The 23,382-nt window shown below is 44.1% G+C and overlaps 1 protein-coding gene across 1 annotated transcript in view; it reads right to left on the bottom strand.

Moving 5' to 3' along the window:
• Maea (macrophage erythroblast attacher, E3 ubiquitin ligase) overlaps positions 1-21,553 on the bottom strand; it is a 38,458-nt gene extending 16,905 nt beyond the window's left edge. Inside the window, 1 exon segment of the mRNA XM_038341773.1 lies at positions 21,435-21,553. Within this exon segment, the coding sequence (XP_038197701.1) occupies positions 21,435-21,503 (69 nt within the window). The 5' untranslated portion in view covers positions 21,504-21,553.
• Positions 21,554-23,382: the final 1,829 nt, after the last annotated feature.

A 23,382-nucleotide genomic window follows, 5' to 3' on the forward strand; every position in this document is an offset into this window, starting at 1 on the left:
TCTACCGTCAAGTACTGCTAGGATCAACTTTGCTGTCACAGCAAACTCACCCGCGGGAAAAATGGTTTTATTTATTTTTTTTTAATCTATTTAATTATTTATTTTATTTTTTGAGGCAAGGTTTCAATGTGTAGTCCCGGCTGTCCTGAAACTGTACACCCTGGAACTCATAGAAATCCAGCCTCCATAGTGAAAGGATTAAAGATGTGCACTACCACACTCAATACCCAGCTCACCCGTGATCTTAAACCCACTAAGCAACACGGGCAGACTCATAGACCCTGCACCAGCCACTAAGGTCATGGTGAGGCCTGATAAAGGCAGGAATGTAAACAGAGACTCAGACATGGTTCACTTTGAAACCTAGGCTATTTAAGAGCAGGTAATGTAAAGACAATGACAGACATGGGAAAAGGATTAGGTTTCCCCCCCCCCCCCCCAATCCCAAACCCACTTTTCTCCAGTCCTGTGTTGACTGTTACTCCCCAGACAGGCAGCTTCAGGCAAGAACATGCAATGTGTACCCATTCCTGTCTAACCTAAGGCTGCACTGGTACAAGAGGTAAATTCCACTAGATGAGACATGTGAGGAAGGTACAGCAAAATGGCAGTGAGCTCTTGCTTGCTGGTGAGCGAGGAAACCCTGCAATGTTGGAAATGAAGATGGAGAAGTTGTCAAATAGCAAATATCTCAACAGGGTAATAAGAAACAAGAGACTCGTGTGGCCAGTACCGCTCCTGGGCCAGGTAGGGAATAGCACAGGCTGTAGCATCCTCTCTGGAGGCTCTGTGATAAGCTTCGTAAGTAGTCAGCCTGTCACAGTATGGATGGCCAAGGCAACCTGCATTACCTTGCTCACCAACACTGTCTTCATGGATATGTTCTCCTGATGATTCAGCACTTCTCACCAAAGGGGAGGGGGAGAAGTGGGATATGTGTGGATATGCACGCATGCACGCACGCATGCACACACACATGTAAAAGAGATTCCTCTATTCCTGTCTACCCAATGGAGAGATGTATTCAAAATTGTTTTTATCCAATGCCTTCCTACTGCAGACTCTTAGGAAGAACTTAATGGGAGAGTAGACAGACATAAGTCCCAGTGTGAGACTTTAACAGCCACCAAGTCCCTGAGCCACCATAGCACTTGGCACCTTTGCCAGGTCCAACTCTCCTACATGCTACCCAATTTAAGGATTATCCTGCAAGGAGGTAGAATTCTGGCAGACAAATCAATCATATATTCTTCAACCACAATGCATTCCAACCCACTAAACAGCAGAGTATGTAGTTAGAGGCTTCGTGTATATAGCTTCCCCAGACCCAACACAGCCTAACCTGTGGCCAGGAATACCTTCTCTGGGTGTTGTTGGATGCCTGAAGAATGTCTTGCTAGCAAGCCTATTTTGTGCAATAGCAAAAAACAAATACTAGCCGGGCGGTGGTGGCGCACGCCTTTAATCCCAGCACTCGGGAGGCAGAGGCAGGCGGATCTCTGAGTTCGAGGCCAGCCTGGTCTACAAGAGCTAGTTCCAGGACAGGCTCTAGTAACTACAGGGAAACCCTGTCTTGAAAAAACCAAAAAAAAAAAAAAAAAAAAAAAAAAAAAAAAAAAAAAAAAAAAAAAAAAAACAAACAAACAAAAAAAAAAAACAAATACTACCAGTAGGCTGCAGACACAGGTTCCTGTTCTTTATGGCCAAAGGAAAAGGTTTTAGTTTTGCCTAACATTATGTCAAAATACAAAGTTTATAAAGTCAAAACAAATGAAAGCAGCATTTGCTAAAACTCCTCTGTCAGGAGCAATGCTATCAGAAAAATGAGCTGTTGCCATGGTGGATGAAACATTGACTCACACTTGCATGTACTGCCAGGCTCTGGGATTCAATCCCAAGTATAGGAAAAAATACTGGGCTCCCAAGAGGGAAAACACCAGTTCCCAGCTGTGGTCATGGGTTATCATCTAACTAATTCCACCAGGTGTTGCTTAGCTGTTAAAAGCACTTGGTGCTCTTATAGAGGACCTGGGTTCAGTTCACCGCACCAATATCAGGTGGCTCACAACTGTGGTGATTCTAGCTTCAGGGATGTGACATGCTCTTGAGGCATCCTCAGGAACCTACATGCACATGGTACACATATATACACTCAGATATACATATAAAATTATATAAGCAACTCTTTAAAAATCAAAACAAAAACATCAGATTACAAGGCAGGAGCAATGAGTGAGCAAAGGCAGTCCCACTACCCCCTCACTCTCAGCACAATACAACAGTCTACCTTTTCTCCCTTTCGCTGGCGATCTTTTGGACGGTTTCCCTTCTGACCTGGACCCACACTTTCCTTCAATACAGCAACACCAAGTTAATAAAAATTAAAATGAAAACAAACAAAACCAAAACCCAAACTCCACAATACCCATCTGCCACACATTAAAATTATGTTCCAATAAATATAAAAATGTAATTATAAACTTGTGCATAAAGCTTCATCCAGGTGGCACTGGGTGATGTGAATAGACTCTCAATAGAATCAGAATCCTGCCAAGTCTTATGGCCCATGAAGACCCTGAGTGAAACCTAGCACATAACACCTGCAGGTTTCAAGTGTTCTAAAATCTGTCAGCAGATCAGCTGACTGCTGGGACTAACACATCTAAGTTGCCCCACACTTACTGAGATATCTACCAACACAGGTAATGACAGCAAAACCCCATCAGTTCCATCAGTTCCGGGTGTCCATCTAACTGTTATCTAGAGAGACGGTAGATAGTCATCTATTCTAAGTTCATGGCTCTGTTGAGAATCTTGAGAAAACAAAATCCAAGACCGAGTATACTAAAATGATGAGGTGTGAACAAGACCACCGTGTCCATGTAGAATCTACGGGAAGGCTGCACAGCATATGGCTTGCACTGCAAATGGTTCACATGCTGACTGAGGTTTCTGTCCTGCATGGACCCTCAGCCGTTCAGTCTCAAAGAAACACACAGAAGTCTACAATAATCATAAACTGGTTGGCCTATTAGCTCAGACCTCTTATTAACTCTTACATCCTGCATTAACCCATAATTGTTGTCTGTGCTGGGCTAATGTGATGGCACAGACCTGAAAGGTACTGTGACAGTTCCTAATACTGTCAGCTGAGTGTCCTCCTGGGGTTCTGCACTGAACATCTCTTCCCAGCCAGCCATCACGCCCGAGTCTAACCTTAGAACAGCCCAGTGTCAACTTCCCTTGGTTAGACTTAGACACATGCTTGTCAGGCACCCCTCTTTACTCCCTTCTTTAGCTTACCTTTCCCCTCCCCAGGCTCCAGCATAATGGTCTGCTCCTCCTAGGGCCTAGGCCAGGTGCCTGCATCTCATCTAAGACTAGAGAATGGGTAAAGAAGCTGACTACTCTCAGGGGCTCTTAGAACATGTCTCATAGTATAGTCAACCATCAAGAAGGAGCTTCCCAAACCAACTTCTTCCTTTTACCCATACCTTTCCCAGACCTGGAAACCAGTCCTTCTTTCTCTGCCCCTCTCCAGAGACAAACACTCCCCTCAATGAGTTATGCCAGCTGATTCCAAACTGTAAGCTCCTTCCAAAGGGCTCTGGAGAATGAACAAGCAGGATTAAGATCCAAGCTAAATCATCACTCACAGATGAGGGCAGGCTGAAAGACATTTCCAGATACGCAAGGCTGAAAAGTTCAGCAAGCACAAACTTTCTCTGGGAGGAAAATGTCTCAAGACAGTATTCAATAAGGCGAAACAGTAAGTCTATAAGGGAAGACAACAGACACAGGACATGATACTAAAGAAGAAACTAAAAAAGATGGTAACCAACATGCCTATACATGTAATAGACTTTAAGGAAAAACTGGGGAAATGAGGCAAAATACTAAATATATACTCTTCACAAAAAAGACAAATGAGGCAGCAAGGATGTTTACAAGTAGCAGAAAACAACAGCATAAAGAACAACCTACAGGGGCTGGAGAGATGGCTCAGAGGTTAAGAGCACTGCCTGCTCTTCCAAAGGTCCTGAGTTCAATTCCCAGCAACCACATGGTGGCTCACAGCCATCTGTAATGGAGTCTGGTGCCCTCTTCTGGCCTGCGGGCTTACACACAAACAGAATATTGTATACATAATAAATAAATATTAAAAAAAAAAAGAACAACCTACAGGACGGCATATAAGCCACGTGTCCAACACTTGCATTACTGGTACTTGGAGGTGGATGTAGGAATGTAAGTACAAAGCCAGTCTAGGTGAAACACACCACATTCCAAGGACACCTAAGATACATAGAAAGATCCTGTCTCAAAAACAAGAAAAATATCTCTTAAACTGAGAAAAAAAAAAAAAAAAGTGTGTAAAGTCTCTAAAGATGCTATGCAAGAATGATGGGGTGTGTGGAGACATGGTTCATTCCCAGAACTCACATCAGGCAGCTCAAACCAGCTTGTGCTCCAGCTCCCAGAGATCAACACCTTCTTCTAGCCTCTAAGGGTACTATATGCATCCTTGCACCCCTCCACCCCTCCTTCCCCCCCTCTCATGCATCCTGCACCCCTCCTTCCCTCCCCCTTCCTCTCTGTCTGTCTCTCTCTCTCCCACACACACATACACAAGCATGCACGCACGCACGGCAGGATTAAAAAGAAAACATTTTTTTTTCTTTTAGTTTTTAGAGACAGGGTTTATCTATGTAACCATGGGCGTCCTTCAAAATTAATGCTTCGTATAAAAGTCTGCCAGATATTCTAGGCCTGAAAGCCAAAGTTGGATGCCCCAATGTTGCAGAGAAACTCTGGGTGACTGTCCAGGCAGCCAGATATCTATCTCTCAGTCATTTCTATTATTTTGGAAGTTGCTTGTTCTGCACTTCCTGTTTACTCAGGTAATCCTTCTCGGGTCTCTGATGGAGTTGAAGAAGAGATAGTTACAGTTTTTCTTATTACCAAATTCAGAAAAGAAACTTACATAAGAAATGTAAAGTTTAAAAGGTTGAGAAACATAAAAGCTTAAACTTTTATCTAAAAAAAATGATTTGAGGTCTAAAAAGATCATTTGAGGATGGTAATACAAGTTAGGATAGAAAGTAAATTAGATACACAACTTTGGATTCACCAAGATAGGACTGATAATGGAGTATTTTCTCTGAATTTGTCAAATGCAAATGGACTGGATATTGTAAATATAATTCTTACTTTATAGGTGTTCTTATTGTTATTATTTATATGTTAAAGCTAAAACCTCTCTATTTAGACAAGGGGGAAATGTGTAATATTTAACTATGCAAAGATGAGTTGCATTTGTGTTGCAAAATATTTGTCTAACTATGTAAAGATATGTTGTACAGCTGGGCAGTGGCGGCACACGTCTTTAATCCCAACACTTGGCAGGCAGAGGCAGGCAAATATCTGTGAGTCCGAGGCTAGCCTGGTCTACAGAGTGAGTTCCAGGACAGGCTCCAAAGCTATAGAGAAACCCTGTCTTGAAAAAATAAAACAAAAGTTGCATTTGTTTAATTATATAAAGATGTGTTGCTGTTTTACCTTGCCTGCCTAAGGCACCTGACTGGTTTAATAAAAAGTTACATGGCCAGTAGCTAGGGAGGAGGAATAGGAACTTCCAGGCAGGAAGAGTAAGTAGAAGGAATTCAGGCTCAAGGTAGAATAAAGAAAAGAAAGATGATGACAGGGAGACACTAGGGGCCATCCAGCCAGACATAGAGGAAGCAGGAAAGCAGGACATACAGAATAAAGGAAAGGTGAAAAGCCCTGAGGCAAAACATAGATGAATAGAAACAGGTTAAATTAAGTTAAAAAGAGCTAGTGGGACAAGCCTAAGCTAAGGCTGAGCATTCATAATTAATAATAAGTGTCTATTTGGGAGCTGGTTGGCAGCCAAAGAAAATGCCAACTACAGACAACCACATATGATAGCAGGCCCGCTTCTGAGTGTGCATCTAATCTACAAGATATTTGCATACCACGTTTACTACAACCCCAACAGTAGCCATCTGGGTATTCACTGACAAATGAATGAAGAAAATGCAGCATATACATATAATTCAGCCTTACAATGGAAAATCCTGCCACATACCAAAATACGGATGAAGCCTGAGGACATCATATTAAGTAAGATGAGCTAACCACAAAATGACAAAACTGTCATTGAACAAGACTCCTAAAAAGATCAAAGTCTACTAACAAGAGTCTTAAAAACTACAAGCTCTCAGAAAAAAAGTAGGATGCACAGTAATTCTCTAATGGCAGAATTTCAGTTCTATAAGACTGAATTTTCCAGAGACCTCATGCACCATGAGGGTACACCCAAGTAAGAGCGCACACACTGTACACTCTTTAACAATTCTATGTTGTGCTTTTACTACAAGAAAAAAATTTAAATTTCAGGGTGGAATGTGGCTCAGTTGGTACAGACAGTGCTTTCCCAGAGTACATGAAACCCTGACTTTGTTCCCCAACATTGCATAAACTGCATAGTGGTGGTGCACACCTGCAATCCTAGCACTCAGGAGGAGGAAGCAGGAGGATCAGAAGTTCAAGATTAGATCCTTTTTGACTACATAGTAAGTCTGAGGCAAAAGAAACCAACTAACAATTTTGATACAATATGAGCAATGGTGCATGATATCAACACTTAATACTATAGCTTAGCATGGTAGCATGAAATCCAAGGCAGGAGGATCCACAAATAGAGCCCCACACCAACCATATATGTCCAGCCACAAGGCCAAGGGAAATTGTAGTCATTGTGACAATAGCTGGACTGGAAACTCACCTCAAAGTAGTGAAAACTAAGCAATGCCTAATACATCTATCAAGACCACCCTGAAGTAGACCATATATCCAAAAATAGAAGCTGACACTTTCTATTAATCATTGAGGAAGACATTGTCATGACCTTTAGGAGGACACAAACTTTGTAAATGACACAAACCACACAACCTGTGAAGAAAACTCATCAACGTTCTTTACCAAACCCAAACTTCTGCTCTGTAGACAACAACCTAGGAAAGAGAACAGAAGCCAGACTGGAAGGAAGCCACTGATATATATACATCTAGCTCGACTCCTTCCAGGGAAACTGTGGAGCACTTACAATTTAAAATGAGGATAGCAAAAATCCTAGTCTCAAAACAGGCCAAAGTATCAGCAGGAATGGCATCCAAAACGACATATGGAAGACCTACAATGCTGGTGGCTTTTTTTTTTTTGTCACCAGGAAATATAAAGGTAAGCTGTAAAAGAAAGTGGTTATTCTTAGGCAGAATATTGATTTGGCCAAAGACTTTGGGTGTCTGTGAGCATGTTTCTGGATGAGTGAGTCAGTTCTCAGTAAAGCTGATGGCCTCTCTGGTGCGGGTCTCATCCAATCAGCTGAAGAACTGAACAGAACACTTAAGACCCCAATCTGTATCCAGCTGGGACACAGTGTCCATCCCCCACTTTGTACTAAGTCTTTAAAACCAGAGTCATGTTTACTCAGAGCATGTAACATTCCCAGTGCTCTCCAGATACACAAGTTCACAGCGGCCCTGAAAGAATGTAGTACACATATGTGATGGGCAGCTCCTCTGGGTCTGGGCTTCACATCACTGATGAGGAAGGGGCACAGGTGGGGATGATGTGATGTGAGTCACAGACCATGCCTGGCTTCCTAACCTGGTCACTGAACAGACTTTAAAACAACTGCTCATGGGGGCTGGAGAGATGGCTCAGAGGTTAAGAGCATTGCCTGCTCTTCCAAAGGTCCTGAGTTCAATTCCCAGCAACCACATGGTGGCTTACGACCATCTGTAAAGGGGTCTGGTGCCCTCTTCTGGCCTGCAGACATACACACAGACAGAATATTGTATACACAATAAATAAATATTAAAAAAAAACAACTGCTCATGTATGCAAAGCGCTGTGTACCCCAGCCAACCAACAGATTTGGCCATGAGGCCACTTCATTTGTCAGTCAAGCCAACACTTACAATTTAAAAAAAAGGAATGTTATTATTTATGTAATTCACATACTCTAAGACCCCCTTCAAAAGGTAACACTTAGGAGGTTTGATTGTAATTGCAAGGTTGTGAAACCATTACCACCATCTATAAGAGTGTTTTCATAACCACATCACGGCCATCCCTCAAGACACAAGCATCGGCCATGACTCCGTCTCTGTTCTTGAAATTTCACACAAATGGAACAATAGTTTTTGTCTGTCTTTTGGCTTAATGTTGTTTCTGAGACTGATCATGATGTGGCATATATCAGTGCTCTGCTCTCTTTCTAGATGATGAGCAATCCTATATCAATAAATGTTATGCACACACATTAAGACTACATGTACTTTGGGGCAATTATGAATAAGATTGTGAAAGCTTTTGTACCTTGTACAGACAGCAGCTACCTGATGCCTAGGGTGTTTCAAAAGGAGGCACCACTGTTCTTCACTCCCATCAACAGCACCTGAGGGTTTCCCATTTCTCCACATCTCCCCACCCCATTCTAGCAGAAGGAAGTAGTGTGTCCCAGTGGCTTTGGTTTGCATTTCCTTGATTACTAAAGACACTGAGCACCTTCTTATGTGCTTACTGGCTATCTGTGTATCTTTTCTGGAGAAAGTCTTCAAATTGTTTTGGTTTTTGGAATGCATGTAGGTGCACATGCACAAGTGTGTGTACAGGCCAGAGGTTGACATTTATGGTGTCCCTATTTTATTGGGGAAGGGTTTCCTGCCCAATCCGAGCGTGTCAATTTGATTAGTCTAGATAGCCAGCTGTTTTGGGATACCCTGCCTCAGTCTTCCACATGCTAGGATTACAGGTGGGCTACAGGTAGCCTTCCGTAACAAGGCTTTATGTGGGGGGTCCTGGGATCTGAACTCAGGTCCTCAAGTCTGCATAGTGAGAACTTTGCTTTATCCACTATGTCTGCTCATTTTTAAAATTTAAGTCATTACTCAACAGTAAGATTTCTTCATATAGCTCAATACGTGCTCTTATCAGATACGTGATTTGCAAATGTTTCTTCCTATTTTGTGAGCAATTATCTTGGTCAGCTCAGCTTATACAATCAACTATAGAATTTAAAAAGGCTGAAAATCTTGGAGCAAGGTCCTGGCAGAGCTGGATCTAGCAAAAATTCTCTTGCTTGCTATAATCCCACATTTTCTTATGTATATATGTAGAGTGCTTTAGCTAACTATCTTCTTATAAAAACATTAGAGAGTAGGAACACAACTCAGTGGGCAAAAGGACTTGTTCCCAAGCCTGCTGAGCTGAGTTCAATGCCTGGAACCTTATAGAAGGAGAGAACTGGCTCCTGAAAGCTGTTCTCACTACTCATGCATGCCCACACATGTACATACAAAATAAATAAATGCAAACAAAAAACACAATAATCCAGGCTGGGATTAGTGTCACTCATGGTACAGTGCTTGACTAGCATGCACGAAGTCCTATGCTCCATCTCAAGCATCACATCAAACCAGGTATGGTGGCACATGCCTGTAATCCCAGCACTTAGAAGGGAGAGCAAGAGATGGGAAGAAGACGATCAGTTGATAGTAGAACACTTGTGATATGACAGTAAACAGTGAAGATACAGGTAGAAAGGAGTAAGGAGGGATGGGGAAGAGAAGGAGTGGGGGAAGGGTAATCAAACTGAGTATTAAAAAGCCCTATGAAAATCTATTTTGTAAGCTAACTGAAAACTGTAATTAAAAGAAGTTTGAACCAGGCAGTGGTGCACACACCTTTAATCCCAGCACTCAGGAGGTAGAGGCAGGTGGATCTCTGTGAGTTTGAGGCCAGCCTGGTCTACAAGAGCTAGTCCAGGACAGCCAGGGAGAGAAGCCCTGTCTTTAAAAAAAAAAAAAAAAAAAAGTTTGTATGTAGTCACTCTGCATGGGTAAATTATACTGCTCCCAAAGCCATAAATTAAAAAAAAAAAAAAAAAATCCTAGTACTGGGTGTGGAGTGCCTCCCCTGAGTTGTTGGCCACTGAAGTGCTAGAGGTCCCTAAAACAATACAGGCTACTTTACTGCCATTGTTCAAGGCTGCGAATCAGAATTGGATGGTTATGACCCCATTGCTGAAAACACCACACACTTTGGTGGCAGAATTTGGAAACTTCCTTCTTTCTGGATAGCTTTCACAGTGTTGGAAGGTGCTACACAGGCTGCTAGGAGAGGAAAAATAGTCATCAACAGACTTACTCAGCTATGGAGCCCGCCAGGAAAGAGTTGACCACTTTTGCAATAGTGGTATGAACGTTATGAGGGTTAGTAACCAACCATTTTCTAATTGGATTTTAGATCCACTACACATTTGGTATTGTAAACCTGGTCAAAAGTCTATAGCTGATTTCCTACTAGGGAACCTATTAAGGCTGTTTTGTGGTCAAGCTGTCAAACGGCCTTCTAAGTATTTATTAACTATAGATGAGTGATGCTCTCAGTCCTGGTCAGAGAAGCTTCTCTGTGTAGTGAGCAACAGTTTAACACAAAGACTCATAACTGATCAAAGTGTTGAAAGTACACGACCATCCTGTGCTGGATCCCAAATGGGACATCTGTGCCACTCCCTCTAAAGCTCGAGGTGTACTCAAGAGGGAATAGAAAGAATGTAAGTGCCACAGGATGGGGAGAAGGCTGTGAAACAGTTTTCTGGACATGACATGGTGTGGTTGTACTTACGAGCTCACAGCAGCTGAGGTCACGATGGGGCCCATCAGTATTCCATCATGGATTGAGAAAGGGCTTATGAGGCCACACCACTCCTTGTGGAGCTACTGGGAACTAGAGGTTGCTGGATGAATGGGTGTTATTTCTTCAGTGGTATATAGCCACTGTTGCCCATGCTCCAATAGATAATCCCCATCCATGCTCCTGCAAGTAACTCTATACTCACTGGTTCACAAAATATAAAATGAGAGTAAGTAGGGGACTTGTTGGAAAGAAAGTAGATTTAGTAGTAGAGGAGAATCAGAGGATAGTGAAGGTAAAAATGAACAAATATATATACGCATGAATACATCAAAGAATAATTTTAAAAATTGCAAATGGAGGACTGGAAATGGCTCAACAGTTACAAGTACTTGCTGCTCTTGCAGAAGACATGAGGTTGGTTTCCAGCACCCATGAGGTGGTTCACAACTGTCTGTATCCAGTTGTAGTTGATCCCTCACTCTTTTCTGGACTCCATAGGTACCAGGCACACAGGGTACACTTACATAAATGCAGGCAAAATATTCAAACACACAACTTTTAAAATATTTAAAAATTGCAAATGTGACAATGGGTTAAAAATAAAACTTGGGGCCAGGTGATGGTGGTGCACGCCTTTAATCCCAGCACTCGGGAGGAAGAGGCAGGTGAATCCCTGAGTCTGAGGCCAGCCTGGTCTACAAGAGCTAGTTCCAGGAAAGCTAGGGCTGTTATACAGAGAAACCCTGTCTTGAAAAACAAACAAACAAAAAAAAAATAAAATAAAATAAAAATAAAACTTGGATGAGGTATGTTTAATGCAAAAATGCTAAACTAAAAAAACAGTTCCTAATCCTTGGCTATATAGCACATTTTATCTGTTCCAAATTGAACCACTTCTCAAAGATTACACCTCAAGGACTGGGGCTTCAGCATACATTTTTTAGGGGTTGGACACGGGCACACTTACTCTGAATGACAGTCTTTTCATTTTCGCAGCTTCCCACAAAGCAGTCTTTCATTTGGGGTTTCTTGTGCTCAGGTGTTGAGAAACCACAGACTAACTCAAGGTTAGAGTTATCCTGTATATTGTGCTAGAAGCGTTATAATTTTACATCTTTCATTTAGTTCTTTTGACTTATTTTTAGCTCTTGGATATTTTGTAATATAGGAACCCAAATACATTTTGTTTGTGAAAACCCACTTGTTGAAATCACTATTCTTGATCTGTCTTGACACACTTGCTAAAATAAATTAAATTTATGGGTTAAAAGCTGAGTGTATAGTGTAGTAAATGGTACAGTGTTTGGCTTTGTGTGTAGTGTTGGGTTTAATCCTCAGCAACGAACAAACAAATGCCTACTTTAATTTTGGTAGCTATGTCTATTCTTTTTTTGTTATGTTTGTGTTTTGAGACAGGGTTTCTCTGTGTAGCTCTGGTCTTCTTGGACCAGTAGGGCCTTAAATTAACAGAGATCTGTCTGCCTCTGCCCCCCACTCCCAAGTGCTTGGATTAAAGGCATACGCCACCACCGCCCTTCTTGCTATGTCTATTCTTTTGCCAATATCATGCAATCTTACATCTCCATAAGAAGTTTGAAATCCAAAATTCCAAGTTCTATAACTGCTGCTTATCAGGTTGCCTTGACTAGTCTGGGTTCCTGAGTCATACTGTTGATTTACAAACAGCTTGCCAATTTCTGCAAAAAAGCCATCTGAGGCCGGGCGGTGGTGGCACAAGCCTTTAATCCCAGCACTCGGGAGGCAGAGGCAGGTGGATCTCTGTGAGTTCGAGACCAGCCTGGTCTATAAGAGCTAGTTCCAGGACAGGCTCCAAAGCCACAGAGAAACCCTGTCTCAAAAAACAAACAAACAAACAAAGCCAGCTGAGATTTTGATGTAGATCATGTCGAGTCTGCACATTAATTTAGGGAGTAATGCTATCCTAACAATCCTGCCTTATTCCTACATACTGTATTATTTTTGTACAACAGTAAATCAAATTTTCTTAATTTTAGGCTGCTCCTTTTAGGCTGCTCACCTCTAGGGTACAGAAATACAAAATATAATATTACTTATTCTTATATACTGCTTTTGTATTCTGCAACAACGATGAACTAACTCATCAAGTCTAATAGCTTGTGTGTTGGTGTGTATTCCTTCAGCTTGCATGATCATGTCATCTGCAAATAGTCTTGCTTCTTCCTTTCCAGTCTCCAAGATTTGGCTTCTTGTCTGTCTGCCCTGACCACAATTTCCAGGCCAAAGTTAAATGAAGTGGTGAGGAGTGACATCTGTCCTGTATCTTAGGGGAAGCTTTCAGTCTCTAACCACTAGGCATTATGTTAATTGCTTTTTTGAAGACTTTTTATTGGGCTGAGAAAGTTGGTATTTTTATCTTGAAAAGATTTTACTTTGTATTCATTTAGATGATCGTGTGGTTTTTGTCCTTTATTCCATTAATATGTCCATTATACTGATTTCCACAAGGTGAGCTAACTGCATTTCTAGGAGCACTCATTTGATCATAATGTGTGATTCTACTGGTTTGAGGAATGTCAGCCAGCCCAGACTGACTACAGTCTCTTCTTGATCTCCTGATTTTCCTGCTTCCATTTCCCAAGTGCTGGAAGCTTAGATTTAGATATTGCTGAGTGTTTTAGCATGTAGCTATTCATAAGGAATGCTGGTCTATAGCTTTCATAAGTTACTTTCTGTTTTTACTATGGGTAATACAGGGCTCACATAAAAATGAGGTAAAAAGTGGCCCCTCTTCCTTGTGTCTTGGAAGAGTTTGTAGAGAGTTGATATAAATTCTCTTTTAAAATGTCTAAGAGAGCTTACCAGTAAAGCTATCCAGCACTGGGCTTTTTCACAATTGGGAAGTTTTTAACAACTGTCTTTGCATATTACAGCGTCATTACAGTTATCACTCATGTGATCACAAAGATCCCAACTACCAGGGTCAAGCTTGGGTGCTGCCCCAGAGAGAATGAGAGTCAGCTGTGAGCCTGGGAAAGTTAGGCAAGTGGCTACTGTGGAAGCCAAACAGGAATGTGCCTCAAGACTATGGAGGAGTCACTAGCTTTGAGAGGTCAAGTAGAACACCAGGATACCTGCTGACAGGTTGCTATGGATGGACACACGGTCACAGCATAGGGTCTAAGCACTATAAATATAGTTATAGCATGACCAAGGGCAATGTGGGCAAAAGCAGAGGTGAGGCTACTCCAGAGATAGTAAACAAGATAAGCTAAGAGAGAAAGTGACAATTTGCTCACTGGATAACTAGAAGGCAGTCATTATTTGTACATATTTTAATTGTGAGAGATGGAGATGGGCAGGGATAGGGGACAGATAACTTATTTCTAATCATCAGAACAAGACAATGGGCATAGGCAGGCAGGCAGGCTACAATGGAAACCAAGCATTGAGCACAGCCCATGGGGAGTGGCATAAGCATAAGAGTTTAAGGTCAAAGTACCTGAAACAGCACTTGTGTGCAAGAGACCCTTCAAGTGAGCTGTCAGGGCCCTCAGAAGTGGAGCAACTGCTTGAATCAACGCAGAAGCCACAGATGACTGACTCTAGGCTGAAATTTATCAGTAAGAATGCTGGACATCTAGGGGTAGGAGGTCGATGTTGCAATTCCAGAGCACAAGTAGGTTAGAGGACAGATACAAAACAAAACGAAGAAGGATGTGTATGCTTGTACTCTGGAATTCAAATAAATGCATAAAAGTGACACAAAATTTTAAGGAATTTTCCAACCAGACAGTAGAGAAATTCATTTGGCCAATGGCTGTTTATAGTGATTCTGTGCCAGGTACTCTTGGATGTGCTAGGAATATGGCAGTGATCAAAACATATTTTCTTTTGAGACAGGGTTTCTATGTAGCTTTGGAGCCTGTTCTGGAACTCGCTCTGTAGACCAGGCACCAAGCTGGCCTCAAACTCACAAGAGATTTGCCTGTCTCTGCCTCCTAAGTGCTGGGATTAAAGTCATTCACCACGACCACATGGCTTACCAAAACATATTCTAAAGGAGATATCTGACAGAAAGAGAAGGAAAAGAAAAAAAGACGTAAGTGTAGATAATTCTGTAAAACTGTGACTAATACTAATAAAGAAATCAAACCTGGAGGTGGGGGCTACAGAGATGGCTCAGAGATTAAGAACACTTGCTGCTCCAGAGGATCTGAGGCTTCGTTCCCAGCACTCAGGACAGGTAGCTGGAAAATGTAGCTCTAGATCTGGGAATCTGATACTTTTAGCCTTCTCAGAGAAGGTGCACTCATATGCGCATACCAACATGCAGACACACAAACACCTAACATAATTAAAAATAAATCTTTAAAAATGAGTAATTAGGATGGTTATTATGGTAGTGCACACCTTTAATCCCAGTACTGAGGGAAGCAGGGGTGGGTGGATCTCTGAGTTTCAGGCCAGCCTGGTCTACACAGTGACTTCCAGAACAGCCAGAGCTACAGAGTGAGACTACCTCAAATACCCAAAAATCAGCTGGGCAGTGATGATGCATGCACTAAGGCCACCTCTCAGGGTTAACTGGTAACACCAAAGAGCTAGGAAAAAAAAGATTGAAGAAACAGTAAAACTACCATAGACTGCCCAGAAAGAGAAGAAAACCGGGAGAAACATGTGGTTGAACAGTATGAAGGTAGGAAGAAGAGAAAAAGGTAGAGAGAGCAGCAATAGTACTTGTCTAAAAACTGACAGACCAACCCAGTGGGGAGGGGGCAGAAAGGAACACCAGTAGACACCCTGAAGATCTAAAGTGGAGCACGTGGACTCACAACTGTCAAGATAGGCATGTGCAATTGAGCTGGGAAAGGTCTGAGAAGACAGATGGGTAGGAAAGAGTATCTAAAAGGAGGAAGAGGCTGGGGGATGGGGTATGAGTTGGAGGCCAGCCTGGTCTACACAGCAAGGTGCATGACAGTTGGGCCTACAGAGACCTTGGCTCAAGATGGATGAATGGATGGAAGGATGCATGATAGGACATGAGGAAGGATAACCTGGGATAGAGGCAGGTAATGGGTAGCACCAGAGGTTCGGTCAGGAAAGTAAAACCAGGCCCAGACCTTTAAAAAACAAACAAACAAACAAACTAAAAAATCAGAGTTTTTCTCCATTTAGACACATTCTGCCAAATAATTATTAGTTATGACAACAGTGACTAACTCTCTTGAAGTTTTCAAATGGTCCCTATGTCTAACGATTCTGTAACTGCACACCACTAGCAGAGTCTGAACTCTGACACAGTCCCATGAGACTGGTAGTCATGGGAATCCCACAGATGGATACATACACTGACTATACAGGTCAGTCAGTCTCCTTTCTTCTTGGACTGCAGGCCTCTGGGGCAATGTCAGCCAAGACTTTACACAGTTCACAAGGCTTCGCAGCACCAGCTATTATTTCCATGATCGCTGGCTTAGGCTGTCAGTCCCAGGAGCCCAGTCCCCTTCCACTACTCAACTTCACTTTGGTTTCACTAGTATCTTTAAAAATAGAAAGGAAAAAAAAGTTAATGCCAGAGGGTGGTGGCGCAAGCCTTTAATCCCAGCACTTGGGAGGTAGAGGCAGGCAAATCTCTAAATTCAAGGCTAATCTGGTCTACAGACTATCCCAGGATAGCCAGGGCTATGTGGAGAAACCCTAACTTAAAACAAACAAAAACCAAAACAGAAGTTTATTTTTTTATGTCTGTACATGTGTGTGGAAGCATGAGTGTTATACAGTATATGAGGAGGTCACAGTACAACTTTTGGGAAACTGGTTTCTTCTTCAACTACATGGGTTCCAGGGATCAAAATCAGGTCATCAGGTTTGGCAGGCAGCAGGTGCCTTTACTTACTGAGCCATATTATCTGTCCTTGTTATCTTTGACAGATCAATATAACAAGCAACCACTCAATAAATGCTTTCCTTGATGGGGTATGAATTCCAGGACGTGCACAGAGCTAAAGCAACCACTCAATAAATGCTTTCCTCGATGGGGTATGAATTCCAGGACGTGCACAGAGCTTTGTCACAGCACCCGAGGGTCCTCAGGCGCCTAACAGGAAATTCACCAACAGCTGCTATCACTGCCAAGAGTCCAGGTCTTGGCTCTAAGGCCTGGGCTGCAGACTGGTAGTGCAGCCTCCTAAAATATGCCCTGCTCAAGTCTCTTGCCACTCTGTGCCTCAACTTAGCAATGCCTCTAACACGATCCATCCACCACAGAGAACTAGGTATTACAAAGTGTTTTCTTTTCCTAATTCAAAAATCTGTTTAAGATAACAACAACAGCAACAAAAACCCAGAAGTTATCATGGAATTCAAGCCTTTCTAATCTCAGTGGGCACCCACCTTTCAGAAACACAGAGGTACACCAATGGGACACATCTGAAACAGATTCATTCACTCAAATGTCCAACAAATCAAAGACAAGGTGAGTGAGAGGTGGGAAGACTTGAGCATCAGGCAGAGTTCTTAAAGAACAAAAGGAATTCAGGTGGGCCCACCAATGGATGGCAGGTTCTAAAAGGAGGATGCTTCAGACTAGAATAGAGAGTACGCTGAAGATGTGGCAGGGTTTGGTGCATAAAGGAGTAAGGAGATTACAATTTACCAAGTACTTAAGAGTGCAAAAAGAATGCACCAAGTATCATATAGCCTGCCCACTAAGAAAAGCAACTTCAAATCTGTATATTAAAAGACCTAGACTATTGTAGGATACTGCACACACTACCTAATGCAGTGTGTGCCTGTCTCAAGTCAAACTTTTATGGTTATCCGCAGCTTTAATACTTGATGATCCTTCCAATCCAGACAAAATCAAGTTTGCAAAAGTGCTCTATAAGTTATAATACAGGGCACGTGTCAAACTTTCTGTGTGATATTTCAAGATATGAATTACCAAGGCAGTAATTGGTCCACCAGTCTTTTATCAAATTCAAGACTGAAATTTTAACTATTCCTGTAAAAAATTCCAAGAACACACAAGTTTATGCTCAAAAACACACCTAGGCTTCTGTAAAGCACAGAACGGATCAGCAGTGGTGTCTGTGTGCCTAAGAGAACTGCAGGAGCTAGACACCTGACTAGGTGTCTAAAAGCGGGAAGGTACAGCAGGTGAGATTCAGGAAGGAGGTGGGGTCAGAGCTGGCTGTCCCAGTGTCTTCAGCTCCTGCCACTGGACTGAACAGCTGCTTCCTGACTTAGGTGGTGAGCAGAGAAGGTTGCATGGCACTAGGCCACAGCTATCTGAAGGGAAGTAGGAATACTGATAGAGTGGTGTCTTCAGTAGAGTAATTTGAAGGAAGAAAAATCTCCTTCTGTAACTAAAGATTGCTTAAAACTTAAATCAAACAAGGGATCTAAGCTTAAGACATTGAGCCACAAATCCCAGTTTCCCCTTGCTTCAAAGGGCTGTCATTTACAAACTGGCATCAGAACAGACTTCAACAGAATATTCTGCAGTCAGAATACAAGAGGATGTCTTATGTGAACCACATTTCCAGAGCTTTTGAATAACACAGAAACAAGTCCCCTAAAGCAACATTCAGTCCAGAGATCCTCATGCTGGTGACTTTGTACCTGCATGATACCTGGAGGTATTCTGAGGACACTCCTACGCCTGCTGGGCAGAGGTTAGAGATACTAGGAAGCATCCTGAAATTCCTGGCCCCAGAAACTGGGATAATGAAGCCAAAAGATTCCAAGGCCTATAAAACAGTCCACCACTCTGGAGGAAATATAGGAACAGAAAAGAGTCATAGCCGGGCAGTGGTGGCACACGCCTTTAATCCCAGCACTCGGGAGGCAGAGGCAGGCGGATCTCTGAGTTTGAGGCCAGCCTGGTCTACAAGAGCTAGTTCCAGGACAGACTCTAGAAACTGCAGGGAAACCCTGTCTCGAAAAACCAAAACCAAACCAAAACAAAACAAAACAAAAAAACAGAAAAGAGTCATGCCCAGGGTCAGGGCATGTCAGCAATAGCACCTCACCTGAAAACGAAGAGAAATGAAGAGAAAGGAAAAACAGAAAGAGTTCCTGCCAGGGGCCTGAAACTGCAAAATAGATACCTTAGTCCATTGCTTAGGCCTACCTGCAGTTGCCAAGCCTGCACATCTGAGGAGGCCTTGCTTGGCAGGTAAAAAAAAAAATCTGTCAATGATAAAAATATATAAATTATTAATTTTTCAGTGAATAATAAAAAATGTAAAGGTCTATCTAGTATACGCCGTTCCCACTGCTTTTCAGTCCTTGCTTCCTGTGGATCCCAACCCACCATGTCACACCTTCCTAAGACTGTCCACAAATACATTTCTCCTGGCGTCTTGATCGATTCTGTGCCAATACATACTTCTGAATCAAAGCTATAAAACTTCCCGGTACCCATCATTAATTACTCTTGAAAAAATGACAAAAAAAAATGAAGTGAAAAATGTAGCTCAGTTGGCACAGTACTTGCCAACCGTGCAGAAAGTCCTGGATCTGATATCCATCACTGCATAAAGTGGGTGTGGTACACATGCCTGAAATCCCAGCACTCTGGAGCCAGGAGCAGCAGAAATTCAAGGTCATCCTTAGCTAACCAGCGAATTGCAGGCCAGCCAAGACTATATGAGAGCCCATCTCAAAAAAACAAAGAACAAACAAGCAATAGTAACTTATAGGAAAAACATTAACAAAGCAAAGACATACTGTCAACAGAACAGAAATTATACGCTAGGATCTAAAGGACTTGGAGGGAACTGCTATTTTTCCTGGAGGAAGTAGCATTTCTACCCACAAATCTTTGCTTATTTTCACTCTTCCAAAAAAGAGATGGCAATCTTGTTTAACGACACCATCACCTCTCTGTACCTGCACGAGGATCCACGTAATCATTTTACTCAGAAGCTGTGCAACTGCTTTGGAATGCAAAGTGCACTCATGATCACCAGAAGATGTAAGACTGGAGGAATCCTTTCCTGGCCATCCATTTTACTGCCTAATGCATTCTGTAGGCCAGAGAGGGAGCTCTGGAAACCCTTCCTGTCTGTGGGTCCTAAATTCACCAACCGAAGCAGAAAACCACGTTCTCCCAAAGCAACTTCCTTGCAACAGGCCTGGCCCCAAAGTGGTCACAGGTCCACTGATAGCAGTTCCCAGGTACAGCCCACTAGGAGCTGCAGGGTTTCCATCTGTCAATCAACAGAAATCCAACAATGCCAGAAAACTGCGGCTAACGACTGTTCCGCCAGTAATCCCAGCACTCAGGAGGAAGTACAAAGAGAATTTTGAGAGTTCACGGCCAACAGAAGCCTGTTTTAAACAACAACAAAAAAAAACCAAACAAACAAAAAAAAAAAAAAACAAGGCCTAAGGGTATAGCGCAGTAACAGAGCATTTGCCTAGCACGCACAAGACCTAATTTTGTCACGAGTCCCTCCCCTTCCCCCCACAATAACCCTTCGTTTTGAAGGTGTGGCAAAGATGCTGGCGATGCCAGCATTGTTTGCTCCTTTCCTTGGGCGAATAAAGCATGGGATACAAAACAGCAATTAAATATGGCTGCTCACCTACTGCTGAAGAGGAGCAGCAGGGCCTTGCTTCTGCCCTCCTGTGAAGACCAACTACACCAGAGCAGTCAGATGTCACAGGGACAATGACAGCAGACAACTTCCAGTGAATGTCAAGACGTCCGTGTGCAATACGTGATCGCTCACTTCACCCTAGTGGGAAACAAACGCTCCCTAGGGCTTACATCTGATGAGAGAATGCCAGCAATCAGGTGCCTCCCATACGCACTCTGGGGCTCCCTAAGCACAAGCAGGTAGCCGAGCTTAGAACCTGTGCTCTTCAATCTCGGCTAAACTACCCACCCACCGCCAAGCCACACGGCAACCGCTCGGTCACCAGAGATAGAAACGGTGCCAAGCGCTCCAGAAGAAAGCTGCCCGGCCCTCAGGAGGAATGTAGAACCCCAAGGCTCGGCCGGCCTTCCTAAAAACTACCCAATTTGTTCTCCGAAGGCTTTCTTCCCTGCTGCTTCACCGCAGTCCATCCGCCACCATCAAACCCCCTTTTAACCGAAGAGCCACTACCAGTCGTCCGTCAAGGGGTGAACATTTGTCCTAGAGGAACGCAGTGGCGCAGCGACCACCCAAGGTCACGCCCCGGAAACCAAGGGCAGGAGCTGCGCTGGAGTTCTGGGGACCGCCAGCGAGGCAGGGTGCCACCGGGTCGCCAATGCTCCCCACTGGCCCCCTAATTAGCACCAAGGCATGCCCGCCACGCCCCAGGCCGAGCTTCCGGAAGGACGCCGGGTGCCGCCGCGACCCACGCCCGCGACCAGGGGCCCCCAATTCTCCGGTGCCCGCAGCCTGGGCCGTAGCCCTGCTGCCCGCACACGGAACGCCCGCAGCCTCTAGGCGGAAGGCGGGGCTCAAGTGCCGTCGCCCGGACCTCGGGGGTCGTCAGACCCCACCGCCCCGCGCCATCGGGTCCCCGGGACGCAGAGAGCTCCAGGGGGCCCCGCCGAGAGGACCCGGCCCCTGCCTGACGCCCCGGAGAGCCACAGCCCCACCGCCTCCGACCCCGCCCCCGGCCGTGCAGCCCCTGGAGAAGCGGCTCCCGCCGCGCCCCAGCCTCTGCGCCCCCACGGCGCCTTCGAAGGTGGGGTGGCGGCTCTGGCCGAGCCCAGAACGCACCTTGAGGGTCGGGTACTCCTGCACCTTCAGGGTCATGGACAGCTGGGCCGCCGACTCCTGCACCGCCATCTTGGGCCGGCCGAGCGGAGGAGGCGGGTACGAGGCACGCCGGGTAGTGACGTGCGACGCGCGGGGACAGGCGGAGCGGCTGAGCGCCTGCACCAGTCACGTCACCGGACCGCTCGAGCGGAAGAAGTCCCGGGCCAATCACTGTCCACCGGCTCAACCAATCGTCGACGGCTTTAGAGAGCGGCTTCCTCATTGAATTGTCCGCCGGCCTAGGCCGCTGGTGCGGAGTTAAGTGTCCTAGACACCTACGCCGTCTGCATTTTGGCGGTTGGGGCTGGGTAGCGCGCATTAGGTAGCTGTCTTGTAAACGCCCACGCCCACACCCACGCACCGGTCACTTCTGGTAGTGGCCACTGGCCCTGTCTCAGTGCTTGGTGGCCATCATCTATTGGTGGTCACTCGGAGGTGCGGTTTTTGCCATCCGGGAACTACTTTCCTTCGTCTCCATTTTCCCGGATTAGCAGAGCTGGAGTCCTGACACAGGCTTCCTAATGAAAGATAAAAGTAGATGTTTACAATAGAGTAGGACGGGGCCTGCGAACAGCTGGGCTTTCCCGCAGGTGATACCACAAGGAACGCTTGGCAACTGGTTTTTAAAAAATGTTGACTCCTTGAATTGGGTCCAAAAGGCACCTGGAGTGTCCAGCCTGTGCTACACTTGTAGTCAAGTTGGATTCCTGGAGCAACGGCACTGATGAGTTAACATCTAACAAGGAACTGAAACTGAACAACGTTGACCTTCCAGGGCCCCCAAGTGTGGGCAATTATTTGTGAAGTAGGCTGCACCCTAAAGCACGAGTAGTGATGACCTGCGAATCAGCTTGTCCTCTCAGGCAATAAGGAGTTCTTTTGAACCACTCCACAGAAAACTAATACTCAACCAGACCGCACCTTGACTAGGATTGTTTAGTCATTATACCTCTTACCTTTGCTCTAGTTCTTCCCCTATTTTAAAGTTGACTGTTGGTGGCCAGACAATGGACTTGAGGTCACTGAACCCCTTTATCTGTACAGACTGTGGCATATTAGATTCCTTTCTCTGTATTTCACTTTTCTGTTGTTGGATTGAAAGTTTGCAAGCACATAGGTGCTGGGAACTGAATCTGGGTCCTCTACAAGATCAAGTGCTCTTAACCCATGGGCCATCTCTCCAGCCCTCTCACCTGCTTTTAAAATTAAAAATGAAGTTAGGCTTCATTCATTAGGAAATGACTTCTACATTAAATCGTCTGTGTTTTATAGAACTTAATTATGTTTTGTTTTCATTCTTTGAGACATGGTCTTTTCTCTATATAGTCCTGGCTACCTTGGAACTCACTCTGTAGACCAGGCTGGCCTCAAACTCACTGAGATCCGCCTGCCTCTGCCTACCGAGTACTAGAATGAAAGATGTGTCACCTCCGCCTTTCAGAACTCAATTCTTCAGGAACGTTTTAGACATTAAGTGCAGCATTAGAAAAGGAAGACTCTGCTCATCCAGATTCTTTTGAATACTGAGACATTGCTTTGAATAAATTGCTCACATCTCAACTCTGCAGCTACTGAATGTTTTTTTGTTTTGTTTTTTTCCCTCACACAAGCTGATCAAAAGCTAGGACCATTTTTGATTCTAGAGAAGGCTCTGGGTTCCTTCCCACATGGTATCTTCTCCCCTTTAGTCTTCTCCCACCCCCGCCACTAGATAGTCTTTAGTCTTAGAATTAGTCCTATCTGGCCTGAGATGATGGAGAAATCAGAGACCCTGAGGCACAGAAGTTCCCAGTCCTCCGGTCCATATTTGCAAAGGTGGCATTCCACACTCTTCTCTGTAGCCATCCTGCCTGATTCCGTTATGGTCACATTTGTGTTCAGTGCTAAAATATTTGCTGCACCATTGCCC

Source organism: Arvicola amphibius, chromosome 1 (assembly GCF_903992535.2).
Source record: "Arvicola amphibius chromosome 1, mArvAmp1.2, whole genome shotgun sequence".
NCBI classification, from domain to species: Eukaryota; Metazoa; Chordata; class Mammalia; order Rodentia; family Cricetidae; genus Arvicola; species Arvicola amphibius.